At 42.9% G+C, this 24,785-nt stretch overlaps 1 protein-coding gene across 13 annotated transcripts in view; it reads right to left on the bottom strand.

The window, feature by feature from the left end:
* Positions 1-24,785, bottom strand: part of FRMD4B (FERM domain containing 4B) — a 386,278-nt gene that overhangs the window by 148,882 nt on the left and 212,611 nt on the right. For 12 of the 13 annotated variants that reach the window (XM_049863176.1, XM_049863181.1, XM_049863177.1 and 9 more), the window contains 2 exons: positions 9,064-9,129; positions 5,533-5,627 (listed from right to left, as the gene is read on the bottom strand). In XM_049863176.1, coding sequence (XP_049719133.1) covers positions 5,533-5,627; positions 9,064-9,129 — 161 coding nt within the window. Of the gene's footprint in view, positions 1-5,532; positions 5,628-9,063; positions 9,130-15,392; positions 16,917-24,785 lie in introns of those variants that run through there. The other variant, XM_049863186.1, reaches the window with a different exon arrangement.

The raw sequence follows: 24,785 nt of genomic DNA on the forward strand, positions 1-24,785 counted from the left end.
GCACAGTGGTTAAGAATTCTGCTGCTAACCAGAAAGGTCGGCACATTCCTTGGAAATCCTATGGGGCAGTTCTACTCAAATATAAGGTCACTATTTTTTTTTTATTATTTTTTTATGTGAAGGCAATGGAGGAAACCCTGGTGGCACAGTGGCTGAGAGCTACAGCTGCTAACCAAAAGGTCGGCAGCTCAAACCCACCAGGCGCTCCTTAGAAACTCTGTGGGGCAGTTCTACTCTGTCCTATAGGGTTGCTATGAGTTGGAATTGACGGGATAGCAATGGGTTTGGTATTTTTTTTTGTATCAATGAAAGGACAATCATCTCAGACCCATTAGAAGGGACAGTGATCAAGAGTCATAATTGTGCTGTAAAATCTACTGGTTATTTCTTCACAAATAAAGCTTATCTAGCAAAACCTTTCAAAACACGGGAAGGAAAATAATGAAGTGGGTGAAGCAGATGGGAACCATGACTGGGAACTGAGGCCTTACTGCTTCAGGAGGGCTGTGAGCACCCTCTAGGGGTGAAAGACTTGCCCTGCGTGTGGAACACAAGAAAGTACCGACACTTGGAATCTCGGGCTTCTCTCTCCCTACCCTCTAACGTGACAATGAGTTGATTTTTGTTTGCCATCATTGCTACTTTTATTATGTAACTGCAGCCTATTTTTTTATTTCTCTTCTTGGTCTGTGGACTAGGATAGAAACAGTAGCTAGTTTCATGGACAAAATGTCCCCTTCAGCTTTGCCTTACTCTATTGAGAGAAGTTCACAGATGGCCAAGGACTGATGTGGCATCTAGACTGGAAAAGGCAATTCAGACAGCATCCTGGGAGGGATCCGACTCAGTGGTTTTATGGAGGGAAAAGTTCTGAAAGAAAATACTTTCCAAAAATATTTACCAGACCAAGAGAAAGAACTAGGCTTGTGACCAAGACATTCCAAGGAGACACCCTTAGACATAAGCAATTTTCCAGGCCCGTTCCCCAGAAAGGTGGAAATGGCCAATTTCTTTTGCCTCCAAAAGCCTAGTACATACTTCTTCTGAAAGTAAACACAGCAATAGCCACAAGACACCTTCCGAAACTGGTCACAATTCAAAAATAGACTTTGCTGTCATTTGCAAAGGAGTATACTAAAGACAATCTGGAGCCAGGCTTCTTGGAAAGACTAGAACCATTGACCACCACTGCCAAGGAGACAAGTGGAGGAGGTCCTTGGGTAAGGCATTCTTCTCCCAGTATAGGTTTAGAAAGCTGTCCCTGGGCTGACCAGGAGGGTGCTGGCCCAAGTCATTAAAGAACGCCATTCATATTATTCCTTTTCTTTCCGAAAGGGAGGTCTTGTCATGAATGCCTGATTTGTGCACTGTCTGGTTTATGCTCACCTCTGCCTGGAGCCTTCCCAGAACCTTCCTTGTGGCCAGGACCCCTCTTTCCCAGCCCACCTTGAACCATGCAATCTGGGGAATGCCTGACATTGCAGTCATAAGTCATGTTACTCTTCTGCATGGTGTCCTTCGGGGGCTGGGGGTGCCTTCCCCATCTACATGACTCCCAGGGCTCATCTATGATCTTGTCCCTTGTATATCTTACTCTGCTATGAGGTTGGTCTCCTCACCACTGGGCAAATATTCCATGTCTATTAGCACGTCCTGCATTTGCTTGACTCACAGCGACTCACAGAGACCCTATAGGACAGAGCAGAACTGCTCCAAAGGGTTTCCAAGGAGCTGCTGGTGGATTCCAACTGCCCATCTTTTGGTTAGCAGCCGAACCACTGAACCACCAGGGCTCCTCAACACCTGATATGAGAGTAAAGTGTCCTGTGTTATATAAGATTTCACATCCTGTTATATAAGATTTTTCTCTCTCTCTCTCTCTCACACACACACACACACACACATACTCACACACCCCATAGTTTACAGGGTTGCTATGAGTCAGAATTGACTCAGCCAAAAGAGGTTTGGTTTTCCAATGGGGTTGCATTTGCCCACAAGGTAGCTTTTGCATAAAATGCCATCACCTTTCCTGTCATGGATTGAACTATATCCCCCCAAAAATGTGTGTATCAACTTGGTCAGGCCATGTGTGGTTGTCCTCCATTTTGTGATTGTAATTTCATGTTAACAGGATTAGGGTGGGATTGTAACACCACGTTTACTCAGGTCACCTCCCTGACCCAAGGTAAAGGGAGTTTCCCTGGGCTGTGGCTTGCACCACCTTTTATCTCTCAAGAGATAAAAGGAAAGGGAAGCAAGTAGAGAGTGGGGGACCTCATGCCACCAAGAAAGCAGCACTGGGGTCCCTGTGCCCGAGAAGCTCCTTGGACCAGGGGAAAACTGAGGACAAGGACCTTCCTTCAGAGCCGACAGAGAGAGAAAGCCTTCTCCTGGAGCTGACACCCTGAATTTGGACTTGTAACCGAGTAGACTGTGAGAAAATAAATTGCTCTTTGTTAAAACCATCCACTTGTGATATTTCTGTTATGGCAGCACTAGATGACTAAGACATCTCCCTTCTATCTAAAGCTTACCTGCCCTGCCAGGTACAGTTTTAGTTACTCTCCTCTGTGAAGCCCACCCTCACTTCTCCAGTCCTCCTTTAGTCTTTTTTCCTTCTGAAATGCTTATCCTACTGCCTTAAAGACTAAAAATATAATGATCATCCCCTTTTATTGTGTACCTGCGCTATGGGCTTTGCATACCGTATCTAATTTAATAACACGTAATACTAGCATCCTAGTATTATATAGTGCCTGTTGCATGGATACTATTATTATATCCCTTGTACAGATGAAAACATTGAGGGTCAGAGGTCTTATATAACTGGCCTAAGATTACACAACCACAAAGATCCTGGCTACCTCTCAAAACATATTTTGCACTACGTCCTCCCTTGTTCTTTATACTCTAGCCATACTAAGGTTTAAGAAAAAAAAAGGTCAAGTTCAGTCCCACCTCAAAACTTTTGCACTGGCTTTTGTGTAGAATGTTTCCCTAAAACTTTGCAGAGCCCTTTGCTTTTCATTCAAATCTTAGCTCAAATGTCATCTCTTAGAAGCCTTCCCAGCCTAGCCTGTCTAAAACTACCCGCCTCAGTTGTTGGTTTTTTTTTAATCATGGCATCTTATTTTACGTTCCTCAAAGCACTTAGAAGCCCTGGTGGTGCAGTGGTTAAGAGCTCAGCTGTTAACCAAAAGGTCAGTTCGAATCTACCAGCCACTTCTTGGAAATTCTATGGGGCAGTTCTATCCTGTCTTATTGTGTCTTTCTGAGTTGGAATTGACTTGACGGCAATGGGTTTTTTTTTTTTTTTTTTTGGGCGGGGGCTTAAGGTACTTAAAATTTCTGGCAATTTCTCTTTCATCTGTTTGTCTACTTGTTACGCAAGCCCACACCACTGCAATGTAAGCCACATAAGAGCAGGAATCTCCTCTGTGTTGCTTAGAGCTGAGTCCCTGGAGCCCAGAACAACGGCTAGCATTTAGTGGGCACTCAAGAAATACGTGCTGAATGAATAAATTACTCCACTGTCCATGCTCTTTAACCACTACTCTACATGACACTGTCCTAAGTTATAGCGCTTCCACCACTTAGAGTTTATGCCATATAACTTAGCCACCAGGTGTTTATGGTTTTATATCTTAGGTTGTTGCTGTTATTTCATTCATATTCAGATTTAACTTCTATATGCGTGTGTTTAATCATTGATTCACATGAATTAGTCTTGTCTTTCAGTGAGGGTGTGTTGTCAAAAGAGTCCCTGGGTGGTGCAAATGGTTTGTGCTCAACTACTAACCCAAAAGTTGGCTGTTTCAATCCACCCAGTGGTGCTGTGGAAGAAAGGTCTGGCAATTGGCTTCAGTAAAGATTACAGCCAAGCAAACCCTGGGGAACATAGTTCTGCTCTGTGACACACGGGGTCACCATGAGTTGGAGTCAAATCGATGGCAACGGTTAATTTTTTGTTGTTGTCAAAGGACATCTGCATTTCCTATTTGATCCAGCAGAGGACGGATCATGCAGTGTCTCTCAAGTCGTTGTTGAGTGAACAGATAACTTTGTGATTAAGAGGGAGGAGGGTGATGTTGAATTGAAGGTACTTTTTCTGCTTTGTTGAACCGTATTGGGGAAACACCCTGATTCCAGAATTAAAGTTTTCGATTTTTCTATTCGTACTGACAACTTGCTGTCTTCTCAGCTGCCTGGGTTTTGATCAACCCAAATCCTGAGCGTGGTGGTATTTCCAGTAGGATCTAGGCTGGTAGCCCAGGATGGAAACAATCAGAGGTCACAAGGTATAAAAGGCACATTAACCCCTTCATGAGATTATTTTTGATTTGATTAAACTGAAGGACTGATAAAAAAAAAATTAAATTGGGAGAGTTATGGAAAGAATGCTGGGTGGTTGGCCAAGGTATTTTGTATCTGAAACACATTTTTTGAATTTTATCATTTAAGGGGCTCTTTAGAAAATATCCCCAGAAAGGGGAACAATTCCGCTGATAATGTATCAGGCTGGGCATAAAGTAGGGACATTGGGTCAACCTAAAACACACATATACACACTAACACAGAAAATATCCCCAGAAAGGAGAACAATTCCGCTGATAATGTATCAGGCTGGGCATAAAGTAGGGACATTGGGTCAACATAAAACACACATATACACACTAACACCCACACAGAAGAGAGCTAATAAGTCCAGACTCATTTGCTGACACAGAGCCTTAAACTCTCATGAATTTATTGTTACGTGCGCAGCCTCATTTACGGAGGATGGAAATTATTGACAAATACATACAATATGCAACAGGTGAAAAACGGAAGATAAAAAAAGAAAAAGCTAGTGAGGAAGCAGCATACAGTTAATCTAGGTGGAAACTAAAAAAATTCAATCTGTGTTGAATGATACACATATTTTTTAAATGGGCCACAAATGGGACTTTAAACTTTCTTGCAGCCAACACCATGACACCAATTCAGTTTCAAGATAGGAGTGAATGACAGCTTAGAATTTCTGGTGCTGAGTAAGTAAAACATCACCACCTTCAGGGAAAAGTGAAGACAGACTACCCTCAAGGATAGCAGCCTCATTACAAAAAACTTCTAAGACACTTAAGACAATGTTTTGGAGTTCTTAACAAAGGTTCTATACTCCTTTGCTTCCTCCTCTGCAATGGTCCTCGGAGAAAAATCCTGCATTCAAATACCTTTAACTAAGCAGGCATATTCTTGCAGCATTTCCCTCCCTTTTTGCTCATCATGAAGTAAACTGTCCAGGCAATTAAGAAAAACAAAAAACAAATCAAACCCACAGCCGTTGATTCTGACTCATCGCAACCCCATAGGTTTTCCAAGGCTGTAAATCTCTATGGAAGCAGACTGCCACATCTTTCTCCCTCGGAGTGGCTAGTGGTTTCGAACCCTTGATCTTTCGGTTAGCAGGCCAGCAGTTTAACCCCTTCATCACCAGAGCTCTTTTGTCCAGGCAATAAGTAAAGAAATAAAAACTATTAAAATACTTACGTATCATCTATAAACGTTATTCCAAAGTACTCTTTTTCTTTCAGGTTGAAATGTGAAGCCACTAGGTCCAGCAACTCTCTTGACAAAAGTTTGGGCTGTCAAGATAAAAAATCTTATTAGAAACAATTTGGTTTCCTTTCTCTCTTATCGCTACCACCTTCCTGTGCCCCAAATAGCTTAAAGCAGCTTCTGTTGGTTTGTTTTTAAATACCCACCCCCTTTTCCTGCTTGGGTTGATTTCCCGTAGGCCATTCCCTTAGCGAAGTAGGAAAGGAGGCGAGATGGGAATAGGAGCATTAATGAAATTCTCATTGTCATGCATTTGCAATTCAGTTGAGCACCTTACTTTTTTCCCTTATGGTAACAGTGTGCTTACTAATGTGCCGGTGTTTTGGAAAAAAAAAAAAATTTTTTTTAAAATGTGTACTATGATGCTGGTGAGAAGTCCCTGGGTGGTAAAAGCGATTAGGTCCTGGATTACTAACTGAATGTTTGGCAGTTCGAATCCACCCACAGATGCCTCAGAAGAAGGTCCTGGCAATCTGCTTCTGAAAGTTCACAGCCTTGAAAATCTTACAGAGTGCAGTTCTACTCTGCAACACCTGAGGTCGCCATGAGTCAGAATCGACTCGATGGCCGCTGGTTTGGTTTGGTTTATGGTGCTAGTGACCAAGACAAAGATTATTCAACACCTCACTACCTGGTTATCTGTGATGCTATGAAGAGATTGTAAAAATAACATGGCTTGATGGGGGCCTGCTGAATGGCTCAAGGACTAAGAGCCACAGATAGAAAGAACAGTAATAGTTAGGACTGATTGTGCTAAACTCCTCGTATAATTATCTCAATTAATTCTCACAATATGCCTGTGAGATAGGAATCTGTGTTTCCATTTTACCGATGAGCCACGTGGGGCCCATCAAAGTACTTTGGTTGATGTTACATTGTTGGTAAGGGCAGGGATTTGAACCCAAGTCTGTCTGATTCCTAAGCCTAAGCTTTTCATTTCTCTCTAGCGGTGGAGTAATTATGCCCATTCTGCCAATTGTCATCAACAGTATGTACTGAGTACCTGATTAGAAGAAGGCTGTAAGCTATGAGCTTTTGGGAAGCACTGAACCTGGTGGGAAGAAGCCTGGGTCTGAAGTCCACCAGACGTGAATTCTAATCCTGGCCATACAGGGACTGGGGAGGGGAAAGGGGAATGCAGGGAGCAGTCCAGATGGTCTCTTTTTGACCTCTGAGCCAAACAGCTCCTTATGATATTTTGCCTAATTTTTGGAAATAGATCACCAGGCCTTTCTTCCTAGTCTGTCCTAAACTGGAAGCTCCTCTAAAACATGTCCACCCTGGGTGACCCTGGATTTGAAATACTGGTGTGCTAGCTTCCAGCATCATAGCAACATGCAAGCCACCATAGTGTGACAAACTGACAGAGGAATGGTAGTGAACACCTTCTAGATCACAATAGAACATTGTCCAACTCGATTGCTTTGGAGAGGTCATCCGGAGGGATCAATCACTAGAAGAGGGCATCACGTTTGGTGAAATGTAGAGGGCCAAGGAGGGTGTGGGAGGCCCTGGGTGAGATGGATTAGCACAATAGCCGCAACGATGGACTTGAACATGCTGGTGATGAAGATGATACAGGACTGGGCAACATTTTGGTCTATTGTACATAAGATGGCCATGAGTCAGAGTCAACTGAATGGCAGCTAATGACAACAATAACATGATGTTTTGAGCATTGGATGTTTGGTGTTGAGAAGGTAGACAGAAAGTATAGACATGATTTTAAAATAAAGAAAAAAAAAAGAAACTGGCAGACTCAAGACGTCTACTCTACTGAAAAGCTATTGTTGACAGTCCTATTTTCATTCTGAATTGAAGCCTTGGCATAGAAGTCTGGGACAAGTCTCAAAACGGAAAAGAATTTAGGTTTGGTCAAAGCAGAGAATTCTAGCTAGCAGTAGGTGTGGTCTGTCAGCAGAGATTTCCACAACTTTTAAGACTCTTGGGTCCTGAGAGTTGGGTGAAAAAAGAGTCATCAATAATTAAAACATCACTCATATCATCCCATACAATACAAGCTATTTTTTTTTTTTTTACAAATTTACATAAAAGTTTAATTCACATATATAATCTAGCTTGATATTCACCATAATTCTGTGAGGAAAGGTCATTGTTGTTAGTTGCCATCAAGTCAATTCTGACTCAGGGCAACCCCATATGTGCTGAGTAGAACTGCTTGATAGGGTTTTCCAGGCTGTGACCTTTTGGAAGCAGATCTCCAGACCTTGTCTACCAAGGGGCCTCTGGGTGGGCTTGAACCACTGACCTTTTGGCTAATAGTTGAGTGTTTAACCATTTGTACCCCCAGAGACTCCTTTGTGAGGAATGCTAAGCCCATAAACCCATTGCTGTTAAGTCCATTCTGACTCATAGTGACCCCATAGGGGAGAGTAGAACTGCCCAATAGGGTTTCCAAGATTGTAATCTTTACGGAAGCAGACTGTCACATCTCTCTCCCAAGGAGTGGCTGGTGGTTCGAACTGCTGACCTTTCGGTTAGCAGCCAAGTGCTTAGCCACTGTGCCACCAGGGCTCCTTGTGAAGAAGGTTAAACAAAAACCAAACAAACAAACCAAACTCGTTGCCGTGGAGCCAATTCCAACTCATAACAACCCTATAGGACAGAGTAGAATGCCCCACAGGATTTCTAAAGAGCAGCTGGTGGATTTGAACTGCCAACCTTTTGATTACACCTGAGCTCTTAGCCAATTAAGAACCAAAAAACCAAACCCATTGCCGTTGAGTCGATACTGACTCATAGCGACCCTACAGGGCACAGGAGAACTGCTCCATAGAGTTTCCAAGGACCACCTGGTGGATTTGAAATGCTGACCTTTTGGTTAGCAACCATAGCTCTTAGCCACTATGCTACCAGTGTTTCCCTTAACCACTTAGGGAGTCTTAATTCCAGCTCACAGTTGATGAGACTGGGTAACCCAGGCAATGCCACGTAGCCATAGAGCGGTACAATACATTCTCACTTCATGTTAAGCCTTTCAAGGAAGTATTATGGTCTCCAATTTACAATGAGAGGTTCGAGAAGTAAAGTCATTTGTCTGGGATCACACAGCTCCTGAGCGTCAAAGCTGAGATTGGAACCCAAGGGTTTCTGAATCCATGTAAAAACACAAAAAAATCCTGTTGCTGTCGAGTTGATTCTGACTCATAGTGACCCTATAGAACAGAGTAGAACTGCCCCATAGGGTTTCCAAGATGAGCTGGTGGATTCGAACTGTGACATTTTGGCTAGCAGGCTGAGCTCTTAACCACTGCGCCACCAGGGCTCTGAGTCCATGTCACTGGCCTACAATTACTCTTACACACAGACCAAGTCTTCTAAGACTTCGAAGCTTCCTTTTCCCCCTCAGTCCATCCCGAGCCATTGGCTTAGAGGCACAGATAAGCGAGCAGCCTGACCACGGGCTGTGAGGCTCACAGGAAGAACCAGGGCAACACCTACCTGCACCAGCAGCTCCAGTCTCCTGTCATCCAGGAGGTGCACCTGGCAGTGCCTGCCTTCTGTCATCTGCGGGGACAAGACAGCGAGAACGGAGTCAGGACAGGGAGGGGCAAGCAAATCCTTGAACCTGCTTTATTACTTATTTTACATGTGATGTACTCAGCCTAAAAATATCTTTACAGGAGTGAATCATGAACAGATTTATTACATAGCATTAACTCTTGGATTTAAAGGAAGCAAAGCAAAGCAAATACTACTCAATATATTGAAAAATTATTGCCTATCCCCTGTACCAAGTTTAAACGATACACAAGATTACCCTAGGAAAAGTACGTCTCCTTCCCAGAGGAAACGAGCCTTTTTTCTCTTGAATAGATATTTTATTTTTCAAAAGGAAATGTCTTATTTATCGGATTGCTTCAGTAAATGCAATACATGAATACTTGTAAGAAAAAAGTCATATGATACCAAAGTTAGGATGAAAAGCTTCCATTTTGGAACCCTGCCCCCTTTAGTACATCGCCACCAGAGTTAAGAGCAGTTAATAGTTTAATGTATAAATTTCCAACTGTATTTTACTTTTTTCTCACTTAAAATTGCAATACTGGTAAATATTCTTCGTAAAATATTTGAACAATACATAGGATACAAAGATCTACCTTGAGTACCTTAGACCCCAAACCAGTTTACTCACAGAAATCACGACCCTATCAGCTTGAGGTGAATCCGCGCAGTTTTTTACATGGCTTTTCAGATATATTCATGTGCATATTAGTAAACATATTTTCATATTATGTTTTAGTATGATCATACTCGACATAATAATATAGCGACTTATAGAGCAGAGTATCACTACCCCACAAGGTTTCCAACGCTGTAATCTTTACTGAAGGTGACTGCCCTATCTTTCTCCCGTGGAGTGGCTGGTGGGCTCGAACTGCTAACCTTTAGCTTAGCAGCCAAGTGCTTAACCGCTGTGCCACCAGAGCTCTTTTATTGGACATACTGTTCTGCAAATGAGGCAATTATTCTTAAGATTTTTTTTTTGTATGTGTAACCATCCAAAAGTTGTATGTTGTTGTCAGGTGCTGTCGAGTGGGTTCCGACTCATAGCGACCCTACGCACAACAGAACGAAACACTGCCCAGTCCTGCGCCATCCTTAAAATCGTTGCTATGCTTGAGCCCATTGTTGCAGCCACAAAAGAAGTTGTATACATATGTGTAAACATGAAAATGTGTGTAAACATGAAAACGTGTGTGCGTGTGTGGATATAATAATTTTTTTCTAATGCAAGTGGGAGTATGCTATACTCACTGTCGCACCCCCTGCTTTTTTAACTCCAGCGTCAGCACATACAGGCCGACCTCATTCTTTTTAAAGGTTGTATAGTCCCAAACCGTCGTGCGGATGTATAATAATTTAATGAATCGCCTGCTGAAGAACACTTAAGCTATTCCTCATCTTTTGTATTACAAACAATGTCACAAGGAATTTCTTTGCACATCTAGCTCTGCACACAGACGTGATATTGCCGGGTCACTTCTGAAAAGCACGGGCTGCATTTCCACTCTCAGCTGTTGTACAAAATTATAAGAACCAGGAAGTCAAACACATATGAAGTCAATTTTTTTAAAAAAGCCTCTATACTGAGCATCAACTATATACTCAACACTGTGCTGTTGCTGTTGTTGTTGTTAGGTGCCGTCGAGTTGGTTCTGACTCCTAGCGACCCTATAGGACATAGTAGGACTGTCCCATAGGTTTTCCAAGGAGTGGTTGGTGGATTTGAACTGCCAACCTTCTAGTTAGCAGCCAAGCTCTTAACCACTGCACCACCAGGTGTTTTATACCTATTATCTCTGAGCTGCAGTCACCTTATGGGGTTGGCGTTATTGTCCCCAATTAACAGATGAGGAAATTGAGACTCAGTGTAGGGTAAGTATGTTGCCTGGTTTCAATGTGAAAAATAATAGCTTTAGCATGCACGTTTTTGCCTGAACTCTGCCCTAAGAGTCTGAAAACTAGCTCAGTTGGTTAGGTCATGGCATCACAGAGGTGTGGATCACAGGACTCACTCACTGCAGGAGGGCAAAGGGGTAAGTAAGTAAGATGTACTCTGTCCCATGGCCACAGATAATGTTTTAACTCTGCAAAGCCAAGGTCAAATACACACCTTTGGTGGCAAAGGGAAAAGAAAGTAATCTTTGCTAGTCCCCAGCCCCTAGCTGGCCATTTGATGTATATTCTCATTAAAGCTCCACAAAAATCTATGGTATAGCAACATCCCCATTTTACAGGTTAGAAAACTGAGGTACACAGAATTTAAGGTAACGTATTCAAAGTTATCTGGGCAAGGAAAAAAGGCAAGTCAAGATATGAATTCAGGTCTAACTAAAAAACAAACAAAAACATCCCTCCACATTTTTTTTTTTTTTTAACTCTGCTACACTATGGGAGGAAATACATAAATAAGATGAAAATAAATAAATGTGTCAGTTCAAATAATTTTACTTTCCTCTGCAAAACAACCCAGACAAGCAAACCCTCAGTGTGTACCCTATGGAAATGTATAATAAATGAGTGCTTAAAAGATTAACTCCCAAAACATGATTCCATTATGGAATATGTCATGAGTCATAAAATATTTCAAGCTACTATATTTTCCTCTAGTCCAAATAAAAATCTTTCCTGATTAAAAAAAAATAATCCTTTTTTTACCTTTCCATTTCGATTTAGACCTCCCTCAGACTAGTCAATACTCCTTTGGTCAATACACAATTTTATCACAGGGCATAGAAACCTGTTGCTGTCGAGTCAATTAGGACTCATAGTGACCCTACAGGATAAAGTAGAACTGCCCCATAGAGGTTCCAAAGAGCGGCTGGTGGATTTGAACTGCGGATGTTTTGGTTAGCAGCTGAACTCTTCATCTCAGCATAAAAAAGGGAAACCCTGAATGAAATGGATTGACACAGTAGTTGCAACAACGGGCTCAAACATACCAACAGTTGTTCGTGAGGATGTCACAGAATCCGGCAATGTTTCATTCCGTTACACGTAAGGTCTCTATAAGTAAGAGCCGGCTTGATGGCAACTAACAACAACAATTACAGCAAACTTTTTGGTGTGTCTACCCAACTCATGACAAACATGGGCAGTGGTGGCCACGTTTGCACAACTTGGTCCTGTCCTGGACTCAGTTGATTGGACAGGACATAGACACCTGATGCAAGCTGGGCCAATCAGAGCCTCTCTCCAGATAATCAGGAATTCAGTCTGAGAGAATGAGAACTTGGCTGGTGTGAGGCAGGCATTGTCTGCCGTGTGTGAGGAGAAAAAGGAGAGTCGTCTGCAGAGAGAATAAAGCAGACAAGTAGCTAAAAGGAGGCAAGGGAAACCATGTGGCCTGAGAGGCAAGGCTGATGGAGTTGCCACCCCTGGCAACCCTTTTCTAACGGCTTTGCAGTTCCTTCCACTGGTCTAGGTGAATCATTTTCCTTGAGTTCCATGAAACACCCCGTATTTATTCCATAAATCCACTTTTCTTTTTTTAAGCTAACCTGAGTTAGATTCTGCTTCTTGCAACTGAAAGCACCTTCATAAGATACCACAGGTTTCTATACCTAAATAAAGCAAAAGGTTTCCAAAGGATAAACTCCCCAGATGATGTCAGTAATAGGGTAAAGCCGTCTACTCGTAATCATTTTTGCTCCCATTGACAGCAATACCATAGCCGAGAGAGAGGCTGACAACTGGGGAGGGAACTGAACAAACACCTCACTGTATGATGTGATAAGAGACCACAGGGCAAGCTGGAGAAGGCCAGTGCAGCTAAACTGGTAGAAGAAAACACTACAGTTTTATGCAAACAGACACAAACCGTGTTCAGTATTCACCAAGCCCTTTCTTCTGTGGGAGGGCAGAGAACTGATTGTCACTAGAGATAGAAAAAGGAGCTCCGGTGGCATAGTGGTTAAGTGCTCGGCTGCTAACAGAAAGGTCAGAGGTTCAAACCCACCAACCGCTCTGTGGGAGAAAGATGTGGCAGCTTGTTTCCATAAGCATGACAGCTTCAGAAACCCTATGGGGAAGTTCTACTCAGTCCTAAAGAGTCGCTATGAGTCGGAATCAACTTGACAGCAATGAGTTAGAAAGGCCTGCCCTTGTCATTTATTTACATTGGACGGTGAAAAGTGGTGGAAGTATTTTGTTCACCAAAACAACGCTAATGAATAAATTTTAATTGACATTAGAAATCGGGAGATGCCATGTAATGAAATGTTTGATGGAGTTTGTGATCTCCAACTCATCCGTTTTTATCACCTGCCAGGTTCCTGGGAGTCCTGCCATGTGAGTGAGCAAACCCTGATTTAAGCTCAGGTGGTATTCAGCTGCTAACCAAAAGGATGCAGGTTTGAGTCTACCCAAAGGTACCTCAAAAGAAAGGCCTGGCAATCTACTTCCAAAAAAAAAAAATCAGTTCTTGAAAACACTATGAAGTACACACGGGGTCACTCTGAGTTGGAATCAACTCAATGGCAACTGTTTTTTTTTTTTTGGTATCACGGAAGAGACACCACCAATATCAAGGGAGGCCCTACTGTGCACCAGGGCAAGTATTGACATTTGACACTTACTAACATGGGATTTCAATCTCAACACAAGCCTATGAAGAAGGCATTCTCATCTTAAGCACCAGGAAACCGCACCAAACCAAACCAAACCCACTGCCGTCGAGTCGATTCCAACTCATAGCGACCCTATAGGACAGAGTAGAACTGCCCCCTAGAGTTTCCAAGGAGCGCCTGGCGGATTCGAACTGCCGACCTCTTAGTTAAGAGCCATAGCACTTAACCACTACGCCACCCAGGAAACTGAGGCCTGAGAAATTACGTAACTTGCAGAGGAGTTCTAAGACTGTTACACTTGAGCTCAAAATCATATTTTATCTCTTACTAGCTGTGTTACCTTGGAGAAATTTCTTAGCCTCTCTGAGCCTCATAAGCAATGTCTCGACAGCTCTCAATCTGACGTCGCTGGGAGTGAAATAAACCACATTTTAGGGCCACAATGATTATACCTCCTATTTGCTTGAAAACTGGCAAATAGCTAAACTTTTCTGTAATCTGTATGTTCTCTCAAGCTTTGCAATGAGAAGAATCCATTTTACAGATGATAAATGACAGGTAAAGTTAACATGTACATGGCAGAGAAATTCCCCAGAGCTGATACAGGCTACATGAAGAAAGAGAGGGACCAATGGCTCCTGCATGCCTTCTGTGTGCCTGGTACCAGGCTGGACACGTGCATAATAACACAAATAATGCTAATAGGCACTTTCTGTGTTTCAGGCATTGCACTAAGCACTTTCTGTTATTAACATACTCAGTCCTGTGATACTCACAGGAGGTAACTACTCTTATCACCCCAGTTTTACAGGTGAAAATGAGCTTAGAGGGATTACAAATAACAGGACTAGTAAATGGCAGAACTAGCCCAGAACCAAAGCCCGAGCTCTGAACCACTTAGTTATACATGATATTACATACATTATAAAGTGCCAAATTGTGTAAGAGTTACTTAGAGCCCATTTCCAAAGGATTAGACAGGTGGGTAGGAAAGGGGAAAAAAGGTATCATAAGGCAGGCACAACAAATCATTTCAGCTCCAGAGCAAAAGAATTTGACTGCAAGTCATTAGAATTCTCGAATTTATAAATAGAAAGGCTCATAGAAGGCATCTAATACCTACAGCTTATTTGAGATATGAAGAAACTGAGGCCCAGCAAGAAAGTACACACCCCAGACCACAGAGCTAGTGAATGCCAGTCTGGGATTAAAACCCGGGACTCCTGTCTCCCAGGCCAGAGCATAAATGATGCACCAAGGTTACTCAGCTAATAAATACCATCCTATTCAAGTTGATCTTTTTGAAGTTTTTAAAAATACTATAATAACAAAAATAAAAGAAGAAAACCCAACTGGACATTTCTTATTAATTTTAAAACATGACTCTCCCAAGTGCTTTATCTTAACAATTTCAACAAGAGTTCTATTTGAAGCAGAGTAATTACACCTATTAAACACAGAATCATTTTTGAACCTGATACAGACCATGGAAATAGTTTCAGATTTGATCCCCCTGCTCAGTGGGAGCTAAGAACAGCAAGGCCTTACATGAGAGTAAAACTTATTTAAAAAATGACCTCTTTGGAGAGTTTCACTCAACACCCACCTAGTCTTGCTATATCCTCCCCGCCACCTCCTCCCTCATTCAGCCCCAGGAATTCCAGGTAACAGCCATGCGCACTGGATGAAAACTCCCACCTCAGTCTGTGGTTGCCCTGCGTTTGCTCCCCAGCTGATAACAGCGGGTCCTCAGACTGCAAGTGCTGAGTGTGGGTGGAAAGACTGTCTATCCGGTCAGCGATCAAACCAGGAAGGGCAGACAGGAAGTGAGAATGGGCCCCAGTCCAGACTTCTGGCTTCATGGAGTCACCACCCATGGACAAGTAGCCGAGAGTGGGGTTCAAGTCTGCATGAACTTGTCCCTCAAATCCCACCTCCTGGCTTGGGAGGAAAGGAGAGATGAGAGTGGCTTGGGAAGAACCCGAAAGGCAGGTCAAGGCAGTGCAACGTGGAACCCCTCAGGGCTAGGGTCAGTTTACACAACAACGGGAAATAATAGCTACAAAAGAAGACCAGAACCCCAGCCTACTTTGGTTTTGTTTTACTGGTTCTTTGGAACAAGGAAATCTGAAAGCTGGGTAAGGAAACAGCAAGTTTCTTTTCTTCTCCCTCTCTTGTTCCCTTTTGACCTTTCCCGAAAGCTTAGAATCGGAGGGCCTGCCACATAAAAATGACTTCTCGGAGTTTTCTGTGTGGTGACCCATCCAGGGTCTAATCTGCCACTGTCCCTTCCTGGATGTGTGTAAAGCCGGCCATCTAAGTAGGTTGCGTTTTTCTACTCAAGCTCCATGATGGTCCCTTTCTGCATGGCCACGTGAGCAATGGCTTCCAAATACAGATCAAATCCCTTCACGTTCCTACTTAAAATTATCCAATGGCTTCCCAACCAACTTCATGGAGAATTTTAGTCCTTGCCTTCCATATAAGGCCTACAGGACCTGGCCCACCACCCTCTCTAATTTTACCTCCAACCTATCTGCCTTGCCCTTGACCTTCCAGCCACCCTGGCCTCCCCCCACATACCAGGCTTTTGCATAGGTTGTTCCCTGTCTGAACTAGATGGTGCCTGGCTACTGCCACTGACCGCTCTGACAGGGATCACAATAGAAGGTCCCAGAGAGAGTGGAAGAAAAATGTAGAACAAAATTCAAATTCACAAAAGAAGACCAGGCTTTCTGATTTGACAGAGACTGGAGGAACCCCTGAGACTATGGTCCGCAGATGCCCTGCTAACTCAGAACTGAATCCACTCCCAGAGTGGCTAATCACTATATGATTTAATTATTTCTCAGATCTTAAATCAAATGTCACCAACTTAGGGAGGCTGTCCCTGCCCTCAACCTAAAGTAGAGCCTGGGCGCTCTCTGCCATACTATGCTTCTTATTGTCTTTACAGCTAACGTTTCTTCTTTGCTTGTTTATCCTTCTCTACTTTTTACCATTGGAGTGTAAGTTCCACGGGAGAAGGGACCTTGATTGTGTTGTTCACCATTGTACCTCCAAGGCTCAGAACACCTCAGAACCTGGTAAATAAATACCTACTGAGTAAAGGAATGTCCTAAAAGTGGAATCTAGACTCAGTTGACACTGAAATACATTCACAAATGATTTAAATTTACAGAGCACATGAGCCAGCAATCCCACTCCTAGGAATATATTCTAGAGAAATAAAAGCCATCACATGAATAGACATATGCACGCCCATGTTCATCGCGGCATTATTCACAATAGCAAAAAGATGGAAATAACATAAGTGCCTATCAACAGACGAATGGATAAACAAATTATGATACATACACACAATGGAATTCTATGCAGGGATAAATAATAAGGATGAATCCATGAAACATCTTACAACATGGATGAATCTGGAGGGCATTTTGCTGAGTAAGATAAGTCAATCACAAAAAGACAAATATTGAATGAGACCACTATTATAAAAACTCAAGAAAAGGTTTAACAAAACCAAACCTGTTGCCATCCAGTCAATTCTGACTCACAGTGACCCTATAAGACAGAGTATAACTGCCCCATAGGGTTTCCAAGGGACGGCTGGGGGATTTGAACTGCCCACCTTTTGGTTAACAGCCAAGTTCTTAACCACTATGCCACTACGGCTCCTAGAAAAGGTTCACACACAGAAAAAAAAAAAAAAAAAAAAAGAACTCTGATGGTGATGAGGGAGGGAAGGGATGGGGAGGGGAAATCACTCACTAGGTATTAGGAAAAAAAAAAGGTATTAGGCAAGTGTTAACTTTGGTGAATGGAAAGACAACACACAATATAGGGGAAGTCAGCACAACTTGACAAAGGCAAAGTCACAGAAGCTTCCTGAACACATCCAAACACCCTGAGGGACTGAGTTGCTGAGGCTGAGGGCTGGGGACCATGGCCTTGGGAGACATCTAGGTTAAATGGCATAAAATAGTTCATAAAGATAATGTTTTACATCCTACTTTGGTGAGTAGCCTCTGGGCTCTTAAAAGATTGTGAGCGACCGTCTAAGATACGTCTATTGGTCCCACCCCGTTTGGAGCAAAGGAGAATGAAGAAAGCCAAAGACACAAGGAAAACATTAGCACAAAGGACTAAAGGGCCACGTGATCCACAGCCTCCACCAGCCTGAGCCCAGAACTAAACGGTTCCCTGCTACCACCACCAACCACTCTACATGGATCACAATAGAAGGTCCCAGACAGGATGGGAGAAAAATGTAGAACAAAACTCAAATTCACAAAAAAAGATCAGACTTGCTGGTTTGACAGAAACTGGAGGAACCCCTGAGACTATGACCCCCAGACATCCTGCTAACTCAGAACTGAACCACTCCCGAAGCCCACCTTTTAGCCAAAGATCAGACAGGCCTATAAAATAAACAATAACATATGTGAGGAATGTGCTTCTTAGTTCAATCAAGTATACAAGACCAAGTGGGCAACATCTGCCCAAATACAAAGACAAGAAAGCAGAAAGGGACAGGAAAACTGGATGAAGGGACATGGAGGACCCAGGGTGGAAAGGGAAAGGGGGAGAGAGCTGACCCATTGTGGGGATTACAACCAATGTCATAAAATAATTCGTGTATAAATTTTTGAATGACAAATTTGCGCTGTAAGCTTTCACCTAAAGCACAATAAAATAACAATTAAAAAAACTTTTAAGAAAAAAAAAATTACAGAGCACAATCCCAAGTGAAGATATCCCAAACATCTCCCAAGGCTATGCCTTGGCTGACTTACACACAAAAACAAGCTTTCCACCTAGAGAACAAGGTGTGCTATTAAACTCCTCATCAGATGGGATATTCTGGAGGAACTGGAGAGTGGTAGAAGGGACGTATCTAGGACGTTCTCACTCTGGGACTCATTGAGTGGATGAAGTTTTATGTTTCACCCAAATGATGTCAACTCCAGCTGAACAGGGCCCCTTTATATCATCTCGGGGTGTTGACTGAATATGAGCTATTGACACTCCTGTTCAGAGAAAGGCTTAGACTGACACAGATGTCTCCAAAGGGAGTCAGCTGTGATTTTCCTCCAAGTTCTTTCAAGACGTTGCCCACCCTCCCAACACACAGTCATTGGGAGCTTCCTTTGTAAGTATCAATAAACTATACTCCTAGCTTCTATTAAGTTCTTACTACATGTCATGTGAGTGTGAAGCACTTCTCATGTGCAGTGTCTTCGTTCACAGTGATAACAACTCCTAGAGTTATTATTGAGATTTTAAAGAGGACCAAACTGAAGTGCGGATGAGTGAAGTAACTTGCCTGAAGTCGTATGGCTATAAAGAGGAGTAGAGTCTCAGGTTCCACTAGTTGTGCCAAAGCAGGACTCTTGTGCACCCCCTGCAGGTCACTGGCAGCATAGAAGGAAAAAGAGAGCAAGAGAGGAGGGAATGCAGGTAGCCTATAAATACCCAAGGATGAAAGGAAAATGGGCGGAGGAAGTGATAAAGAAGAGCGAGAATTCAGTTACCAAAGACGGAAAACTAGGACTCTGCTCAACCAAGTCATCTGTCTTAGGAAAAATGTTAACAATACGTAAGGGCTGCTGACTGGGTATGGGGCATTATTCTTTCATTTACATGGGTCATTTAAACTAATTTTCAGAACACCCCTCTGAGGTCAATTCCATTACTAGCTCCATTTTATGGATGAGAAAAATGGGGCTTGGAGAAGGTGAATGACTGGCCCCACAGAACAAGGTCATGTAGCTAAGAAGAGGCAGAGCAGGACGTGGAGCCAGCCATTTTGACTCTAGAGTCCACGTTCTCAGCTGCTAGACTACATTACTTCTATTATAAGGTATTTCCCATCTCATATATCTTACACAGTAAGTCACATGTAGTTTAGGCATTTGACATATCATCTTGGTTGCAAAGAGGAACATTGTTCTGGAAAAGTCTCATCTAGATTCGTTAAATGAGAGTTGTTGGTTCAGGCCACTATCTGGAGGCAAGACCAGAACAGTAGCAAAGTTTTTGCAATTGCCATTCCTTGGCTATCTCCTGGCTTCTCAATGAAGGAATATAGGCAGCTGCTAAAAACGATGCCTGTGTGTTTGCTATTGATTTTCATTGAGTGGTCAGGATGGAATCCATCCCAGCTGTTGGGTCACTGGTTCTGTCAATGCTTAGTGACCATTCTGCATGCAGGATAGTATTTATCAGTTATGTGACTTCCTGGGCCTGACTCTATATTGTTGTTGTTACTAGGTGCCGTCAAATTCATTCCAACTCATAGTGACCCTACGTACTGCAGATTGAAATACCGCCCAGTCCTGTGCTATCCTCAGAATTGTTGTTATGCTTAAGCCCATTTCTGCAGCCACTATGTCAATCCGTCTCATTGAGGGTCTTCCTCTTTTTCACTTACCCTCTACTTTACCAAGCATGATGTCCTTCTCCAGGGACTGGTCCCTCCTGATAACATGTCCAAAGTATGTGAGATGCAGTCTTGCCATTCTCACTTCTAAGGAGCATTCCGGTTTTATTTCTTCCAAGACGGATTTGTTCGTTTTTTTGGCAGTCCATGGTATATTCAATATTCTTTGCCAACACCACAACTTTGAGTTATCACAATTCCAAGTTATCAATTCTTCTTTGGTCTTCCTTATTCATTGTCCAGCTTTCGCTTGCACATGAGGCGATTGAAAACACCATGCTTGGGTCAGGTGCACCTTAGTCTTCAAGGTGACATTTTTGCTTTTTGACACTTTAACACTCTACATTACTCTGGCCTTATAAAGATGTAGCCTAGCACACAATGCAATTAATTCAATATAAAAAAGCTCCGGATCGTGCGTTCATTCGCTCACTCAACTAATATTTATTGAGAATTTCTGAAGTGTAAGCACTGTTCTAGATACTAATATATATCATCATATGAGGTTGACAAGGTTGCCATCTCCTGGAGATTGTTCTAGAGCAGGGTTTTGCAAAATGACGCTATCGACACTTGAGACTGAATAATTCTTTGCTGTGGGGTCTGTCGTACGCATTGTAGGATGTTTAGCAGTATCCTTGACCTCTCTACCCACTAGATACCAGTAACACACGCCCCCTGGTTGTGACAAACAAATATGTCTCCAGGCATGGCCAAATGTCCCCTGAAGAGGAGAATAGCCCCAGGTTGTTGAGAATCACTCTTTCTAGAGGGAAAGAAGCCTTGGTGGAACAACAGTTAAGCAATCGGCTGCTAATGGAAAGGTTGGCAGTTCAAATATACCCAGCAACTCCTTGAGAGTAAAAGCCTGGCGATCTGCTCCTATAAAGATTACGGCCTAGAAAACCCTGTGGGGCAGTTCTATTCTGTCACACGGGGTTGCTACGAGTCAGAATCGACTTGATGGCACCCAGCAACAACACAGCTTCTAAAGGTAAGGAATCAGAAGAGAAACTGTTAACAATTAAACAAATAAGATATTTTCAGATAACAATAAAGACTCTAAAGAAGATAAACTGGTAATGAGGTTGAGTTCTGAGCATGTGCAAAACTCACTTCTTGTCCAGGAAGCATAAGAAATGAGGAAATTAATGGAGAGAGCTTACACTGGACCATTGCTTTGGACAAGTGGCACCGAGTAGACACTGGAGAGCTAAGCCTATTTCCTGGACATTAGCATCCAACCACAGGCTACTTTCTGCTGGCAGAGATACCAGGGAAAGGAAACAAGGAAGGCTGGCCAGTGACGGCCAGGGGCTAGTAGCTGCAGCGTCAACCTGGCAAGCGATTCCAGCCAGCTTTAGGCAGACATGCAGAGGGCATTCTCATAAAAGAGAATCTCTTATCAGATTACAGCCTGGTACTCCTAAGACTAGGGGAAAGAAAAGCCAAGTTCCGAAGAAAGAAACAAGACAACGTATTACGCCTGGAGCTGAAGGCTGTCAGGAAATACCAGCCTGGAATAAATGAGAGAGTCAGGAAGTTTGGGTTTGTGTCCTGGCTCTGCCACTCAACTAAGAGTATGGTCTGAAAATCATGGTATCTCTCTCAGTCTCAGCTTCCACCCCTGGGAAATGGGAATGGAAATAATCAATCTCATTTAGCTTTAGCTGTCCCTTGTTTTAATGTGGTTGAGCTTCAAATCTATTTTAAAAGTTCAGATGATAATGATACCACCTGTAACGTTGTTGCTTTTAGCTGCGTGGTTGCGTCAGCCCCTGACTCATGCACGTTGGACAGAAATGCTGTTCATACTTTGATCTATTGTGGATCGGACTGTTCTGATTTGTAGGATGAACTGGTTGATTTTCAGAAGTAGAGTGCCAGGCCTTTCTTCCTAGTCTATTGAAGTCTGGGAGCTCCTCTGAAAACTGTTCAGCATCACGGTAACATGCAAGCCTCCACTGACAGACGGGTGGTGGCTGTGCATGAGGGGCATTCGCTGGAATCGAACCTAGGTCTCCTACGTGGAAAGTGAGAATTCTACCACTGAGCAACAGATGCCCCCAGCATCACCAATAATACACCCTAGGTGTTAGGGTCTATGCTAACATTATCAGCTTTACTCCTCACCCCAGCGCAGTGAGTACTATTATCAGTTGGAAATGCTTTGTAAACCATTGAGTGCTAACGTGTTAATGTATGTTGTTATATCTCATATCAATATAATTACTGTATTTTTATGCAAATAACGTGCATCTTTTACGTGAGTTTGCCAGTCTCGCCCTCCCCCCACGAGGCACCACTGCAAGCATGCTATGCCAATTTGTTTTCATAGCAACATGTAAAAAAAAAAAAACCTGGCATAGTGGCGCCTACAAAAATACCTAGTGGGAGTGGGGAGGGGTGATCGGCAGACAAACACAGAAGGCGTGCGTTATTTGCATAAAAATAACGGTAGTTATTTTGTTAATAAAACAAGCTAATATAGTTATTTTAAATTGGTTAGATGGTTATTTTTCCCAAGGAAAAGAAATTTTTCTGGATTATTAAGAGGCCAAGCTGCTATATCTAAACTGAAAATCAACCTACCTTTTAACTTTGGAGAGAGCCGACGACCCAGTAGGTGAGGCTGAATTCTATTCTGATTGTTCAGTGATCATCAACAGACTAACTCGAAACCATTTTTAGCTGCCAATAGGCACAAAGCTGGGGAATACAGAACGCAATTCTTGCTCCTTAGTTGATTATGACCTGGTTGTGTCCCGGGCCAGGCTACCTATTCACTCCCCAACACGAAATGGAAATGAGTATTTACTGACTGCTTTGTCTGTGTTGGAGCCCTCGTGGCACAGTGGTTAAGCGTTTGGCTGTTAACCAAAAGGCTGGTGGTTCGAGTCCATCAGCTGTTCTTTGGAAGCCCTATGAGGGCAGCTCTATTCTCTCCTATAGGGTCGTGATGAGTCGGAATCGACTCGATGGCGGTGGGTTTGGTCTGGTTTGTCTACGTCAGGCACGTTTGTTATTGCTCTTAGTTGCTGATGAGCTGACTCCGACTCATGACGATTCCGTGTACAACAGCAGAAAACGTTGTCCAGTCCCGCACCATCTTCGTGATCACTGGTGTGCTTGAATCCACTGTCGTGGCCACTGTGTATTCTGAGTGCCTCCTGACCCAGGGGGCTCATCTTCCAGCACTACATCAGACAATATTCTATTGTGATCCATAGCGTTTTCATTGGCCAATTTTTGGAAGTAGATCTCCAGGCTTTTCTTCCTAGTCTGTCTTAGTCTAGAAGCTTTACTGAAACCCTGCTGGTATTTGAAATACTGGTAGCATAGCTCCCAGCATCACAGCAATATGCAAGTCACCACAGTACAACAAACTGACAGGCAGGGGGTCACATGAACATTCACATACATCTTATCCACTGAATTTTTACAATAGCCTTGTGAAGTGGGTATTTTTATCCTCCGTTTTACGCCGAGGAATCTAAGACTCCAAGAAATTGGGAATAACTTACTCAAGGTCCCACAGCTAAGAAGTGGCTGAGCCAAGCTTATCAGGTGGCTGATCAAGCTCCATGAAGGGGGAAAACAGGGGACGTAACTTCATGGAAGAAGCTGCATATTCTGAAGAGGAAGTGACAGTGAGATGCAGGGTTCTCTCTATAAATTCTCTGACTGTACTTAGCTCTTCTGATTAGAAACTCATGTTAGGCACTGATGAGGGACCGTCAAATGTTTATTTTCAGAAAACCTTGGATGATATATCTGCTGCTCCTCTCAAGAAGGAAACATCCTCTTTACTTAACACCAGTTGTTAGGCTGTATTTTTAGACGTCATGGTCACAGCATCAATGAGTCAAGAGCGGAAAAAAACCCGGGAGGACCCAGACACTGTAAACAGGAAAAGTCGCAAAGTGCAAGCAAGAAAAGCTGAGAGTGGGAATGTAAAATGGTAAACCACTTTGGAAATCGATTGGGTGCTTCCTTAAAAAGCTAGAAATAGAACTACCGTACGATCTAGCAATCCCACTCCTTGGAATATATCCTAGAGAAATAAGAGCCTTTATGTGAACAGATATATGCACACCCATGTTCACTGCAGCACTGTTTACAATAGCAAAGACATAGAAGCAACCAAGGTGCCCATCAACGGATGAATGGATAAATAAATTGTGGTATGTTCACACAATGGAATACTACGCATCGATAAAGAACAACGATGAATCTGTGAAACATTTCATAACATGGAGGAACCTGGAAGGCATTATGCTGAGTGAAATTAGTTGCAAAAGGACAAATATTGTCTGAGACCACTATTTTAGGAACTCGAGAAATAGTTTAAACAGAGAAGAAAGTATTCTTTGATGGTTACGAGGGTGGGGAGGGAGGGAGGGAGGAGAGAGGGATTCACTAATTAGATAGCAGACAAGAACTAATTTAGGTGAAGGGATGGATAATACACAATACAGGAGAGGTCAGCACAACTGGACTAAACCAAAAGCAAAGAAGTCTCCTGAATAAACTGAACGCTTTGAAGGACAGAGTAGCAGGGGCGGGGTTTGGGGACTATGGTTCCAGGGGACATCTAGGTCAACTGGCATAATAAAAACCATTAAGAAAACATTCTGCATCCCATT

Source organism: Elephas maximus, chromosome 20 (assembly GCF_024166365.1).
Source record: "Elephas maximus indicus isolate mEleMax1 chromosome 20, mEleMax1 primary haplotype, whole genome shotgun sequence".
In the NCBI taxonomy this organism is placed as follows: domain Eukaryota; kingdom Metazoa; phylum Chordata; class Mammalia; order Proboscidea; family Elephantidae; genus Elephas; species Elephas maximus.